At 37.9% G+C, this 15,433-nt stretch overlaps 3 protein-coding genes across 5 annotated transcripts in view; 1 reads left to right on the forward strand and 2 right to left on the reverse strand.

The window, feature by feature from the left end:
- Positions 1-666: 666 nt before the first annotated feature.
- LOC148995727 (uncharacterized) lies at positions 667-4,199 on the reverse strand. Its single transcript, XM_089120805.1, has 2 exons — positions 4,096-4,199; positions 667-3,475 (listed from the first exon to the last, which is right to left on the reverse strand). The coding sequence occupies exon 2, from the start codon at positions 3,384-3,386 to the stop codon at positions 1,695-1,697; it is 1,692 nt and encodes a 563-aa protein (XP_088976931.1). The 5' UTR covers positions 3,387-3,475; positions 4,096-4,199; the 3' UTR covers positions 667-1,694.
- Positions 3,904-15,433, reverse strand: part of LOC120486553 (uncharacterized) — a 62,907-nt gene continuing 51,377 nt past the window's right edge. The window contains exons 1-4 of one of the 3 annotated variants that reach the window (XM_089121405.1): positions 6,364-6,543; positions 5,479-5,805; positions 4,770-5,102; positions 3,904-4,378 (exon numbers count right to left, since the gene is read on the reverse strand). In XM_089121405.1, the coding sequence (XP_088977531.1) occupies positions 4,200-4,378; positions 4,770-5,102; positions 5,479-5,805; positions 6,364-6,409 (885 nt within the window). In that variant the 5' untranslated portion in view covers positions 6,410-6,543 and the 3' untranslated portion in view covers positions 3,904-4,199. Of the gene's footprint in view, positions 4,379-4,496; positions 4,555-4,769; positions 5,103-5,478; positions 5,806-6,363; positions 6,544-15,433 lie in introns of those variants that run through there. The other 2 variants (XM_089121410.1, XM_089121400.1) reach the window with 2 other exon arrangements.
- LOC120487978 (SLAM family member 5-like) lies at positions 7,381-12,491 on the forward strand. The gene is made up of 6 exons (XM_089121713.1): positions 7,381-7,905; positions 8,242-8,559; positions 8,736-9,023; positions 9,125-9,241; positions 9,605-9,678; positions 11,541-12,491. The coding sequence occupies exons 1-6, from the start codon at positions 7,857-7,859 to the stop codon at positions 11,586-11,588; spliced, it is 894 nt and encodes a 297-aa protein (XP_088977839.1). The 5' UTR covers positions 7,381-7,856; the 3' UTR covers positions 11,589-12,491.

Here is a 15,433-nt window from a genome sequence, read left to right on the forward strand (position 1 = left end):
TCAAATCTGGGTCTGTGCGATTGTAGAAAACAACAACAACAACACAAAAACACCAAAAAAGTATTTTAGTCTTTGAGTATTTTAATTCTTTAACATAATTTTATTAGTGTGTGCTAAAAAAGAGAAAACTTTTTTTCCTTGCCCCACCACTCCCCCTTCCACAAGAAAAGCCCCTCATCCACCCTGGCCATTCCATCCCAGAGACCTCCTCTCAATCCACAACGAATGCAGCTGTATTGAACGTATTGACACTGTACATGTCACTTTTGGCTTGTAAAGGCCCACGAAATCGTTCCAAAGACAGCGTTCGATTTGAGGCGAAGGTTTCACGCGTGCTACGTCTTTCCCATGGCAAAGTGATATTTAATTAAATGCAACATATTTAATCTTATGTATTAACTCGTTTCATCTGACGCCATAAAATGAAAAAGGTTTATCAATGATATCTGTGCATCATTAAATACATTAATGCTTGACTATTCCTTTTAACTCTAATTAAAATTAAGTCAAAGTCTGTTATAATCAAATATGTGTCTGATAATCTATCGGAAATAATCTAATAATTATCGACAAATAATCTACTGTATACACTTTACAACAGCGAAATCTAGTCATGAAATCTTTCCAAAAAGAGCCATCAACTTCATCTAAAATAAATAGACAAAATAAAAATGTTTAGTCAGTTTATTAGAGACTTGTGTATTCATATTGTAAACCGTTTTGAACATCTAGTTAGTTTTGAACATCTAGTTAGCTTGATTGAAAATCAAAGGCTGAATCCTATGTTAAAATTGTTAAAGTAAAAGTTTAGTTCATGTAAGTAAAAAACAAAAATATCACATTCCAGAAACTCCGTTCGCTTGAATAACTCTATGTTGAGACGCAAGTGTTCATTAACCAGGTGTTTTCCATTTTATTCCACAATAGCATTAGCACTACACGTGAATCTACAGGGATTTCGCAGATGTAGGAGCGCGTAAGGGAACAATTCTCATTGGGTAAATATACACACAAAAAAATCCATAAACTCAGCAATAAACACATGAATCAGCATCTTAAATACTTCACAAAAGGCACTATGTTATATGATACAACACTTTTGTTACAAGATAGTACAAAGAAAAACATCCACTTTTGCAGTCGATAAGAACATGCAGTAGCCTGTACAGGGCCGGCCCAGACTCTGTTAGAGCCCTAGCAAGACTTAAGATAAAAATAAATAAATAAATAAGCATATTTCATTTGAACTACAATTTACTATTATATTAATATTGATAAAAATGATCATAAATATTAATTAAATGGTAATAAATAAATAACAAATCTTTAAAAAAAGAATTAAACAACAAATGGACATATCAGAGCAATAAACTAGCCTCTTTCCTGTCATCCCTATTTTTGCTATGGATAATTGCATCTGCTAAAATATTAAATGTAAATGTTAAATGTGAAATACACTGCACTTAACTTAAAACCAGCAGAACAGTGTTAGCGATGTCAGTAAAGATGTTTTAAAACAGCTATTTCAGAATACACAAACATCTGCCATGCAGAATCTATAACTTGAGATTTTCCAAAGGATCGTTTAAGTGCCAAATGATAATAGTTAAACTAATACCTATGGTAACTGCATAATAATGCACAATTAACACGTTATGATCATTTATTATGTTTTATAATATATTAAAATCCCATCATGATCCAGGCAATTCCTTCAATCCGCCTCTTTTTTTTTTAACATCGGTCGCTGACCCATTGGTTGCCGCTGTAGTGACAGGCGTCGGCACAGACCCTTTTTTAACATCGGTCGCTGCTGTAGTGACAGGCGTCGGCACAGACCCATCGGTCGCCGCTGTAGTGACAGGCGTCGGCACAGACCGAACGGTTGCCGGTGTAGTGACAGGCGTCGGCACAGACCCATCGGTTGCCGGTGTAGTGACAGGCGTCGGCACAGACCCATCGGTTGCCGGTGTAGTGACAGGCGTCGGCACAGACCCATCGGTCGCCGCTGTAGTGACAGGCGTCGGCACAGACCCTTTTTTAACATCGGTCGCTGCTGTAGTGTCAGCCGTCGGCACAGACCCATCGGTCGCTGCTGTAGTGACAGCCGTCGGCACAGACCCATCGGTCGCTGCTGTAGTGACAGGCGTCGGCACAGACCCATCGGTCGCTGCTGTAGTGACAGCCGTCGGCACAGACCCATCGGTCGCTGCTGTAGTGACAGGCGTCGGCACAGACCCATCGGTCGCCGCTGTAGTGACAGGCGTCGGCACAGACCGAACGGTTGCCGGTGTAGTGACAGGCGTCGGCACAGACCCATCGGTTGCCGCTGTAGTGACAGGCGTCGGCACAGACCCATCGGTCGCCGCTGTAGTGACAGGCGTCGGCACAGACCGAACGGTTGCCGGTGTAGTGACAGGCGTCGGCACAGACCCATCGGTTGCCGCTGTAGTGACAGGCGTCGGCACAGACCCATCGGTTGCCGCTGTAGTGACAGGCGTCGGCACAGACCGAACGGTTGCCGGTGTAGTGACAGGCGTCGGCACAGACCCATCGGTCGCTGCTGTAGTGACAGGCGTCGGCACAGACCCATCGGTTGCCGCTGTAGTGACAGGCGTCGGCACAGACCCATCGGTTGCCGGTGTAGTGACAGGCGTCGGCACAGACCCATCGGTTGCTGCTGTAGTGACAGGCGTCGGCACAGACCGAACGGTTGCCGGTGTAGTGACAGGCGTCGGCACAGACCCATCGGTTGCCGCTGTAGTGACAGGCGTCGGCACAGACCCATCGGTTGCCGCTGTAGTGACAGGCGTCGGCACAGACCCATCGGTTGCCGGTGTAGTGACAGGCGTCGGCACAGACCCATCGGTTGCCGCTGTAGTGACAGGCGTCGGCACAGACCCATCGGTTGCCGCTGTAGTGACAGGCGTCGGCACAGACCCATCGGTTGCCGCTGTAGTGACAGGCGTCGGCACAGACCCATCGGTCGCCGCTGTAGTGACAGGCGTCGGCACAGACCCATCGGTTGCCGGTGTAGTGACAGGCGTCGGCACAGACCCATCGGTCGCCGCTGTAGTGACAGGCGTCGGCACAGACCCTTTTTTAACATCGGTCGCTGCTGTAGTGTCAGCCGTCGGCACAGACCCATCGGTCGCTGCTGTAGTGACAGCCGTCGGCACAGACCCATCGGTCGCTGCTGTAGTGACAGGCGTCGGCACAGACCCATCGGTTGCCGCTGTAGTGACAGGCGTCGGCACAGACCCATCGGTTGCCGCTGTAGTGACAGGCGTCGGCACAGACCCTTTTTTAACATCGGTCGCTGCTGTAGTGACATCCGTCGACTGAGACTCTTCCTGGTCATCGGACGCTACTTTAAGGACGGTCATTGACAGAAGCTCGTTCTGATCATTTGTTGCTTCGTTAGGATCAGATGTTAGCAGAGGCGTGTTCTTCTCACAGGACGCCTCGTCATCTTCTGAAAGTAAGAAAACAGTCACAGTAGTTAAAACAAATGTTCATGATTTATGATTCAGTAACACACACATAAAAATGTGTTTCAACCTCTGATGATTACTGAATGTAAAGACCCTTGTTCTTCATTCTGACGTAAAACAGCTCAAGATCAGCACTCTTAAATAAATCAATTAGAATTGGTGTATCTGTGGATATTTCTGAATGAATCCACACATACAATCACTCAGAAAACACAAACAGATACATGGTGAAATAATTTTTCCTAATTTACTTAAAGGTAAAAATATGTTTGTGACACCCAATTTGCTGTATGAAAACATTCAGACGCTTCATGCACTGCTGAGAGCGAGTTTAGATAAATATGAAAAAATGTGTTGCACATTTTCCTCTCATTAATAAGAATAAAAAAAAATTAACACTCAACAAAAATGGCAGGGGTGAGAAAACAGTCACACCTTTAATATAATCGCTGCGAAACAAGTTTCAAACTCGCAACATACTTCGTTTTGGCCTGATTTAGATTGAAACTGTCACACCAATTCACTTCAACAGTTCTCACAGTTGTCAGTCTGCTGTAAATTCAGTTTTCTGCAGATAGATTTAGTGCTCAAAGTATCTCACCCGAGGTCTGTAAATTGAATCGCCTCCTGACTGAAAAACACAATTTTTTACTTTGGTCAATTAGAAAACAAACAAATACTTCAACATATTTGTAAAGATTATTTTTACACAATAAATCTCATATTTACATTTTGTATAATCAGATTTATGTTATACTTGCCATATTTTTCTATTTGTGTATATATCATGGGGCGATAGCAAATCACAGCGACTGCTACAGTCACAAACAGCAGAACAACAACAGCACTCATTCCTGCTATAACAGCTGAAGATGAACCTGAATCTGGAACAGATAAAGACACACAGTCATTATTAATAGAGATCAACTAATAATCAACTCTACCAAATCGGTTGACTGACATTTAGATCTTTCTATTTTCAGTTCCAAGACATGATTTTACTTGTAAATTGCGCCATCTGGTGTGTTTTTGAGAAACTGCAGTTAAAACGGCATCAGCTCTGTGAGATCATTAGGAAACAATGTTAACAGCTAAACTGAATGATATTAAGCATTTTTATTTTTATTAACAATAGACTTTGTTTTTGTTATTATCAATTATTTTTACTGTTAAGTGAAAAAGCTCACTTTCTCAAACAGAGTGAATTGAAATATAGTGAATACATTTCTAAAACTGCTCAGAGGAAAATGTACTGAATGACTAAATGAGACTCACCGGTGACAGAAACACTGAATCTCTTAATGATGCTGCGTCGATGACGACTGCTGTCACTGCCGATCTGTAGTTGATATTCTCCAGAGTCTTCAGTTCTGGTGTGTGTGATGGTCAGAGATCCAGTCTGATGATCCAGCTTCAGTCTGTCTCTGAATCTCTCTTCACACTGAACATCTTTACAGATCTTACTCTGATCTCTAGTGATTTCAGCGATGAGAATATCATTAAAATACCATGTCGTAAAATGAATTGGTTTTGTTAGTACACCAGTATATAACGTGACAGATTCTCCCTCCTTTCTCTTCACTTCTTCTTGTTCAGCAGCAGAAACACCTGAAACACAAACTAACAGCTGCTGAGAGGATCGTGTTTTGAGGGACGGACACACAACATGAGAGAATAGATTATAAGAAAGAGATAAAACAGGCTCTCTTGACTTTCCTTCTAAAAAGCTTTAATTATTCACATTTTGTGCTTGTAACATATCTGAGATCTAATCCTCTACACTTTGGTTCCCTGGTTTCCTTAAAGCACAGGGATTATGATTAAAATGTATATTTAAATCTACAAATTTCAAGTTTTGAAGAAATTATCTTTATATACTGTTTGTGAATTAATATACAGGTAAATAGAAAAACATACAAAATCAGTAAACACATAATGGTGTGATTTAAATATATAAGACTTGCTTTTAAACATAATGACTCACCTTGAACTGAAACATTGAAGATCTTTTCACTGTCGCTGTTGCTGGTGATCCATAGTTTATACACTCCAGCATGTGTGTTTGTGATGTTCATGATGGTCAGAGATCCAGTCTGATGATCCAGCTTCAGTCTGTCTCTGAATCTCTCAGTATCTTTATTACACTGAACATCTGTACAGATCTTACTCTGGTCTCTATTGATTTGAGCGATGCGGATGTCATTATAATACCATCTAATTCTGTCTTGTTGGTTTGTTTGAACACCAGTGTTTAGAGTGACTGGATCTCCCTCCATCACTGACACTCCATCTGTATCAACACCAGACGCCCCTAAAGAAGAAATGAACAGTTAATTGTGAACCAAACAAATGAATTCAACAGGAATACCTGGATTAGCAATGTAATATGCAAACAGCCAGCAGAAGAACATCATTAGCATGAGATACAGCAGTGTTTGCTGCCTGAAGGATTCCAAACCAAATACACATTGTGCACAAAAGGTTTATTAAGGCTTTATAAGTTTTTTAAAGGTTAGACACAGCCGAACATAAACATCATATTCAGATAAACTCACAAATAAAAAAAATAAGACGATTCAGCTGCATGACAAATTCAAGCCGCAGTAGCTACATCCTGGGTACCAGCTCGGTACTCGATCATCCATGATGCTGCATGAAGCTTCATGTCATCAGTGTAAGATATTGCTGAATCATAATGTAAACGTGTGTCTGAAATGATGTCATGCCCTTGAAAATGAGTTCATGTTGGATATCTGCTAGCATGTCTTGATCACACACGGCAAAATACAAATGAAAAATGCATTTACGTCGAATGTTTTAGAAACATGACTGCTTCAGTTCCGGTTTAAAAAACGCCCAAATGTCTTACCACGGTCGAGTAAACACCAGAACAATAATAGCCAGCTAAGCTCCATTTTCAGCACAAATCATTGTAGGTCTTCATACACAACAATACTGCTCCGCGTCGACGTCAAAGAGAAAGTAATATTTGAAGAGCTCTGTGGTCCGATGACGTAATGACGTTTCGATCTGCTTTTTTTTAACCTCTGTCGCGTTCAGGGTTTGTTGGGGGGGAAAGCAGCGTTAAACCGTCGAAAGAACGATTAATTCTTTGATTATTTGATCATTGATCGAAAGAGAGAAACAAATGTCTTACCGTGGATGTGTATTAAGAAGACCACTCTGAGAAAATTAAAGATGCTTCACCACTTTTTCCAAATGAATGGGTCTGTGGGGTGATTGTAGATAACAACAGCAACAATAACACACGCACAAAAAGTAGTTTAAGTCTTTGAAAGTCTGAGTATTTTAGTTCTTTGTGTAAGTGTGTGCTTAAAGGAGTCAGTTTCTGAAAACATTTAGTGATACTTACGCTCAGTTATTTCTGACAACAAACTGTAAAATCACAAATTCAATGACAAATTCACAGATTTAGCAGTTATAGGTTAACCAGATCCGTTTTAACGGCTTTAATTACATTCATGCTCAACTTGGCTGATGCAAAGTTAAAAAAAAAAAAAAAAATCTTAATATAATCTGAGACTGCAAGGCACATAATTATTGTCTCTTAAGAGGTAAGGCTTTTGTGAAGAGCACATTTGAGAACTGTGAAATCTCTTGGCTTGAAGTTTCACTTTAAGTATATTTTAAGTATTCTTCACTTTAAGTATCACTGCAGATTCAAGAATACTCAACAATGATGTTGACTGATGACTGTGGACATGCATGTCTTAAAGCATGTGATAAACACCACATGGACATATACGAAACAACATAAAAAAAACTTGATATTCACCACAGGGGGTCTTTCAAAAGCTGTTCATAGTATAATGAAGGCCCCTGGCCTACAAACTAAACACACTTATGCCCACACACAACATGTTTGTAGACCCACCAGGTCAAACCACATCTCTGAAGAACACCGGCCGCAGCAGTTTCACTTTCACTCAGAAGATGAACGTCAGTAAAACTAGTAATGTGAGACCATACATGGTTTTAACTTTTTACTTTGGGTTTTCCATTCACTAAAATTGAGAGCTGAATAAATATACACAACCATCAACTATTTTAAAACCACTAGAAGTGGTTGCATGCAGTTATTACACAATTCACACAACATTTCTTCTATTTAGCCATTTAACAAAGTCAGGCAACAATATTACAAAAAGTATGTTAATCAATAAAAATAATCATATTTTCCCCCATTAAGAACAGTTAAATAAGGGCAGGTGAACTATAACATATGTGCAAATACGACTTGTGAAAGTAGGAGTGTCAAACCGTGTCGTGGGAGGATACACACACATATAGACTGAGTGTTTCCAGTGGATCGTTTCATCACACACTGAACTGCTGGAGAAAATGTTTCACGTGTTTGTTTTATTCTGTTTGTGTTGCTGGAGTCTGACTGGTGAGTTAGAAACACATTTTTATGATTTAATTTCTCTCTGGATTAATAAAGTTGTTGACTATTTTCATCTTTAATGTATCCAACGATATCTTGAATATTGTGAGATCTACTATTTTTGAAGTCAGGATTTTGCTTTGAAATGGTCTTGAACAATAATGGACATGTGACTTTACAAACTGATTTTTGATCGAGGTTCACTTATATCTCACCTTCATTTTGTGGTTCTGCTGCTGTTGTGAATGTTCGACAGTTCACGTGTAAATGATAAAAACTACAGCTTCAGGATTCAGGAAACCATCAGAAACATTAATCTGTGTAAATCTGTGTGTTTTCCAGGTGTGTTCGGTGAGTCAGTGTCAGTGATGGAGGGAGAATCTGTTACTCTAAATACTAATGTTACTGAAATACATGAAGATGATGATATATTGTGGAAATATGGAGCTGAAAAGTCTCTGATAGTTAAAATCAGCATTGAGACACAAGTCTTCTCCATTTTGGATGTTCCTGATGGGAGATTCAGAGACAGACTGAAGCTGGACGATCAAACTGGATCTCTGACCATCACACACACCACAACTGAACACACTGGAGTTTATACACTAGAGATAAGGGGAGTGAAACGATCATCAAAAACATTCAGTGTTTCTGTCTATGGTGAGTAGAGATCATTTGTCCTGTCCTTCAAATATTTGTTTATTTTTACATATTGAATTGGATCATTTTATAGTTTTAAATAATGGACTATATAAATAATCATTGAACACACTGAACTGAAAATCCTATTGTTGAGTAGATTTACCCATATCTCTCTTTATTCTCTCGTTTCTCAGCTCGTCTGCCTGTTCCTGTCATCATCAGTAACTCTTCACGATGTTCTTCAAATTGTTCAGTGGTGTGTTCATCATCAGTGTTGAGTGTGTGTGATGCGACTCTGTCCTGGTACGCAGGAATGAGTGTATTGTCCAGCATCAGTGTGTGTGATCTCAGCATCAGTCTCTCTCTACCTCTGGAGGTGGAATATCAGGATAAAAACACCTACAGCTGTGTGCTGAACAATCCCATCAGCAACCAGACCACACATCTGGACATCAACACACTCTGCAGACACACATGTGCAGGTACACCACCACTCATCAGATATACGTGTGTGTGTTTACTGACCTGATCTCTGTCTTCTGGTGTAGATCAGACACATTCACCTCCATTCTGTCCATTACAGATCAAGGCGTACCCTTAATTTACCCCGTCCTGATCTCTGCGGGATCTCTGATGATTGTTGCTGTAGTCGTTGGGATCTTCTGCATCTGCAAGAAATGTAGGAAAGCTGAACAACAAGGCAAGTGTTACTTACAACTACTGAGAAATGACATGCAGGGTTTTCAGTTAAAACATACATTATCGCAAAGTAAGTTTGTGCGTGTGTGTTTCAGTAATATGTGTCAGAGAGGGATTTCCATAAAAGGTCACTTAGTGGGGGGAAAACATGGAAATATGTTGTCATTTTTCATCCTGTTGTTTATTATATTGGCTTGGTTTGCTGTTCTAGGCTGTTAGGAACTTTACTAATAATATTTAGTGATATTGTAATGCAGTCAAAACCTGGAAGTACTTTAGCTGACAGCTCTGATGATGTTTCAAAGATCAGATTTAGCTAAGAGTGTGTTTTGTGGTTTTAACGCATATATTATTGTTGTTGTAGAAACAGTTCAGACTCTTAACAGAAAGGTCACTTACGCTCATCCGACATTCCCCAAAAGAAACGCACATAAATTGGTAAGATTATGTGTTTATGTCATGAGTCACATGTCCATGTATCATTTAAATATCTGTATTCTGATCTATCACTCACACAGCAGAGCTATATATGATATTTATGAAAAACGTATAATTATTCCGTACCAGAAATGCACAAAATACCCGCTCTGCCCAAGAATATAGTTAAAAAAAAATAATAATAATAATTTACTAATTTATTTTTGAAGCAAATGAGAAAGACTGAAATAGTTCTGGACCAACGCTATAGACTTCAACTTTCAGTCAGTGAATATAATATACATTTAAAAAATACTTTGTTCAATGAACATAATCATCTGGTGCTGTCTGGTCATTTTTGACTGAAAAAAAAATTACGTTATTTTATTATTATTTTTTTTTTTTGTATTTTTTATTTCAGAATGGTACAAAACGTGATAAAAATGTTGGCACTTGCTACATAATAATACTGTACATGATTTAAAATTGTTAAATGGTCCTGGAAAAAATAGTCACACTCGTACTGCTCCTGTGTCCAAATTAGCGCATTGGAAACAAATGGGAAGTGGGAACTTTGGAACATTTTTTTTTTTTTTTGGCGATATTGTTACCGTTTTTGAGATATCAACTGCAAATATGGAACACAACTTGTTTCTATTTATGGCTTTGATTTTCTCACAATTTTACAGTAAAACATGTTTTTGAAAATATATATATTTCATATAATTTTTTTAAATCATTATTTTTCATAATAATAAACTTAAACTTCTAAAACTTTTTTTAGTTTCACTTTTTTAACTTGTTTCACTTTAGCAATATTCTGTGATCAAATTACAACAGTTTAAGTTGGAAATTTCATTTTCAGGTATGCTTAAAAAGTGATTAAAAGGTAATACATTATCAAAAATATTCCATAAATATAATGTAGTAACTTAACCCCCCAAAAAACAATATATATGTAAAACAATTATCAAACTAAAATACATTAATTTCATTAAAGTAATATATATATATATATATATATATATATATATATATATATATATATATATTTTTAAATCTGTAATTTTTGAACACCATGTCAGCTGTTCCAGGAGAATACATTCAAAGAGTTTTTATAATAAATATAATATATTATTTGAATGATCAATTCTCACTGAGCAAAGCAACACACTAAAAACTAATGAACTAATGACGTTTCCTAAAAGAAAATGCTAAAATTCAACTTTAACTCTCATAATGAAGTGCTATGGAAAACAGCCTGGGAATGCACTGTCCAGTAAGTTATTTCAACAAAAATGCTTCATTTAGTCCCAATACTAAACAATTAAGTTATATTTAACAAATTTAAGGGGACTTTGAGGCCTTTGCCTCCTCAGAACTTGTGTAAAATGTAATCTTGTAAAAAGGGCACTTGTTTAGTCAGAAGCTAAACGGCACTAGGGGTCTTGTGCACGTGTCTGGATTGAACATTGTCTTTGATTTGAGCAGAGAACAGTGTTAGTTTGCTTGTTTTACCAGAAACTCACAAACTTAAACCGTCTGACAGGAAACTGAAGCATTCAGGAAATGAAAGTCATAAGAATGCATCTTTTTTGATGGTTTGCACAATAGTTAACAAGAAATGCACTTTTTACGTCATATGAAGATTGTCAAATCCGCTTCATAACACAACGGCTGGCTTTTTTTTTTTTTTTTTTAATCTTGTAATGGCAAAATCAGGTTTTACTGTACAATTTAGCATTACTTCATAACATTGTATATTCACATAAAGTCAGAAAATCATGTTCACAACAAGCGATATCTGACTGGTCTTTCTAAGAAGGACACACTTCTTTGTTTTTCGTTATTTTTCATTACTCTTGTGTGTGTTTTTTTTCCAGAATGTTGAAGAGGAGGAACATGTGGAGTATGCAGCGGTTGCCGTATGATCATCGATCTTCAATCTTTTTCTAGTATCAGATCAGTTGGCTCTAACTGTGAACCTCCTGCAACAACCTCAGACTCTGAGTTGTTTGGGTTTGTGAGAATCGTGACGTTTCATCAGGAAATAACAGCGGACATGCAGGATCATCATGAGGGTTTGAAGTGCGATACGTTAAAACTAAAGATTGATCAATTAAACGCCCTCCTGTAAAAGAATATACCTTATATACAAATAATCTAAATCATACGGACCATTGAAGCGTTTTCATGGTTAACTCTTAAATGCAGAGCTAGATTCTCAGTACAATATGTGTGTATGTAGATGCACATATGCAAAAGTTGTAAAGAAGTTAACCTTGCCATTATATGTTGAGAAATGTGGTTGTGTAGCCGAAGAGCCTGTGCATGAGCACGTACAGCCGGACGCTTGTGTCTGAGGTGTGAATAGCGTGTCTGAGTGAACACTATGCGGTTGAAGGGCTTTTTTCCATTGCTGCTCACATGAAAACATTAGGCGTTTGCTTAGACAAAAGGTCTGAAACTGAGTCTGACAGATAAAAGATTCACTCAAATCAAACAGTGATATTTTCTTATGCGTCTGTGAGATTCTCTGATTGATAATAAAGGTCGGGGTATATTTCGTCATGACCTCATGCTGTGATCCTGCAGATAAGCTCTGCTAGTTTCCGTACTTATTTCTAGCTCTAGTAAGAGGACGTTTTCTTTAAGAGGAAGAACTATCCTAGATCTTTCACACCCCTTTTTTTATATGAATATAAACAGGAATCCAGAATGATATTTGAGACACCAGCATCTGATTTGGCACCAAAAACTATTAATAATTATGTTTCTTGGAAATGCACATTTAACATTTATATGTTTTTGGGGGGAAATGCACATTTGGCAGTAGCTTGAGCTTTAAAATTTTATTTTCAATTAAAGGAGTAGTTCACTTTTAAAAAATGTTTTGCTGATAATTTACTCACCCCCATGTCATCCAAGATATCCATGTCTTTCTTTCCTCAGTCGAAAAGAAATTAAGGTTTTTGATGAAAACATTCCAGGATTTTCTCCTTATTTTTCTCACTTCACTGGTAACCAAACGGTTCAAGGTCCAAAAGACTCTTTCAGTGCGAACTGTTCGACTTTAAAAGGGCTTCCAGACGATGAATAAGGCTCTTATCAAGCGAAACGATCGCTCATTTAATAAATAAATTACAACGTTTAAGTTTTATAAGCTCAAATGCTCGCCTTGCTCTGTTCTGTGATGCGCGTTCGTGACTCTCCTGTTCAAACTCGTTTAACAAAATGAACAAATCTTTAAAACTGTCTTCTGGACCTTGAACCGTTTGGTCCCCATTGAAGTCCATTATATGGAGAAAATCCTGGAATGTTTTCATCAAAAACCTTAATTTCTTTTCGACTGAAGTGAGAAAGACGTGGACATCTTGGATGACATGGGGGTGAGTAAACTATCAGCAAAAGTTTTTTTAAATGTGAACTACTCCTTTAACAAAAACAGTAATGTTAGCCCCAATTTTTTCGGCTGCGTCTGAAAGCTTTTTTCGGCTGCGTCTGAAAACGAGATGTGTAATTAGGCAACAACATTACAGGCGGCGTTTGTGTACAAAGACACCTAACAATATTGAGTTCAGACAGACCTCTGAGGCAGCGTAACAGTTTCATGATCGACAGCAAAATATACAGAGCTTTGGTGAGAACTAGATGCATATTTAATTAATACTATAGTAATTTTTTTTATTTTATTTTTTGCAAGAAATGACATCATAAGTTGAAAAGGGTTGGTCATTTACACACAATCTGACCTCCAACCACAACTTTGAGATGCCATCTTTATTTTTTAGCTATCAAAGGGATATCAAAGGCAGTGAAGGACACATCTATGCTGACTTCAAAAATCAATCAGATGAAGGTATCTCAGTCAGTTGAAGCTAAATTGGTTTCGGGTGTGCCTTTATGCCGTTCGACCTTGAAATGAGTCCGTCAAAGGCAGCATTTTTAAGCTTTCGGACGCAGCGATTGTATGAGATTACAGTAGATAAGGGTGAACATAAGCTTTCCATATTCACTGAAAGTTACCATTTACATCATTTATATTACTTAAAAAAAGCAGGCTGATTGTAAAGCCAAGTAACGTGAAAATATCATGCACATCCATAAGATAATTCATGAAGCAATATTAACTAAACTTACACTTATCACCGTGTTAATGATTAGTATGTGAATTTGTGTTTAGTTGAATGAGGAAATCCCATTTTGGTAGTGATTTGATCGATTATGTCTGTTAACAGCTAATAAAAATAAAAAAATCAAATAATATTTGCTCTTCTGTGTTATTTTTCATGTGTCAGATTTATGAAATTCAAATCAAAACAAAACAAATTAAACAGAAATTAGTTATGGGCAAGAATCAAATAAAATGTAATGTTGCATTGATGATGAAGTTGGTATTATTGATAGATTTTTTTTTTTAAATGACCATGATAAATCAGACTTTCAAAGCATAAATATAAGCAGTTAGTCATTATTATCATCAACCAAACCAATACTAAAAAGTTTAGGCCATTTAAGCAAGGCGATTTAAGGCATGTGTCCCAGTTATTCATTTGAATTGCGTCTATCCATTTTGCTTATATTTTCTGTAGCTTTTGGCTCTCTGTAAAAAGACAGCTCTGATTACTTGTTTTTCATATTTGCACAGTCACTCACTCCACCAGAGCCCTCAACTCTTATGCATTCAGCGTGAGACTCGTGCAATTGTGGCTTCTCATGCCACAAGTCCATTTTCTCACACACTAAAACAAAACCTCTCGGAGCAGAGAGGAAACTGACGATGTGCAGGCAGATAACACACACCAGGCAGCAGACACATGCACATATAGACCCCAAGACCCCTCACCGACCTACTTTATCACACGACACCACATCGCTCTACAGAGCAGCATCCACGTCTCTTGACCCACCTTCATTGCGGACAGGCATTTAAACAAGTACAAAAATGTGTCATTATACGACACGCCGCATTGCAAGTACGGCCGCCTTTCATTAAAAAGGATGATGGTTTAGGTTAGTAACTACTGTAATATGCTGATTGACTTTAGCCATCTACATAATTTTTAACATCTACATCTTTACATAATTTTATGATAAAAACCAGGTCTACAAGCTTACGTCGTACGTACTGTACGTCTGCAAGTTGTCTGTTAAAGACCACTTCATCATGAAAGCATCTGCTGTTTACTAACATCTGATAGACATCTTTAAGATGTCAGTTTAACATGCATTCTAAATCATTACATCTTAAAGACATCTTCTAAACGTCTATTTGACATCTGACAGGAAATGTCCCATAGACGTATTGCAGATTACACCCTAAAAAAATACGTCTTCCAGATGTAAACAAATAGACATCTTTGTGATGTACGTGTGCTATCTATTTGATGTGTGTTTACATCTGGTAGACGCATTTTTAAGAGTGTTTGCTCATCTGCAATACGTCTATTGGACATTTCCTGCCAGATGTCAAATAGACGTTTAGAAGATGTCTTTAAGATGTAATGATTTAGAATGTATGTTAAACTGATGTCTATCATGTGTTAGTAAACAGCAGATGCTTTCCAGATGAAGTGATCTTTAACATACATTTTGCAGACGTACATGTGCTATCTGGGACAACATCATTTTTAACCAAAAAACGTTTGCGTTTTGGCCATTCATTTACATGACAATGTTTTTTTGGGTGCCCGAAAAATAAAATTTTTGAAAACAGGTTTCAAACTAAGTGCACGTTTTTGAAAGCGGTCTCCATGTAAACAACAAAAATGTGAAT

This window comes from Pimephales promelas, chromosome 2 (genome assembly GCF_988280905.1).
Source record: "Pimephales promelas chromosome 2, fPimPro1.hap1.1, whole genome shotgun sequence".
Taxonomy (NCBI): domain Eukaryota; kingdom Metazoa; phylum Chordata; class Actinopteri; order Cypriniformes; family Leuciscidae; genus Pimephales; species Pimephales promelas.

Bases quoted from the DNA above. Each gene is read 5' to 3' on its own strand.
- LOC120487978 (XM_089121713.1), top strand. From the start codon at position 7,857: ATGTTTCACGTGTTTGTTTTATTCTGTTTGTGTTGCTGGAGTCTGACT. The intron at 8,560-8,735 runs GTGAGTAGAGAT...CTCGTTTCTCAG, and splicing joins ATTCAGTGTTTCTGTCTATG to CTCGTCTGCCTGTTCCTGTC. The intron at 9,679-11,540 runs GTAAGATTATGT...TTTTTTTTCCAG, and splicing joins AAAGAAACGCACATAAATTG to AATGTTGAAGAGGAGGAACA.
- LOC148995727 (XM_089120805.1), bottom strand. From the start codon at position 3,386: ATGACCGTCCTTAAAGTAGCGTCCGATGACCAGGAAGAGTCTCAGTCG.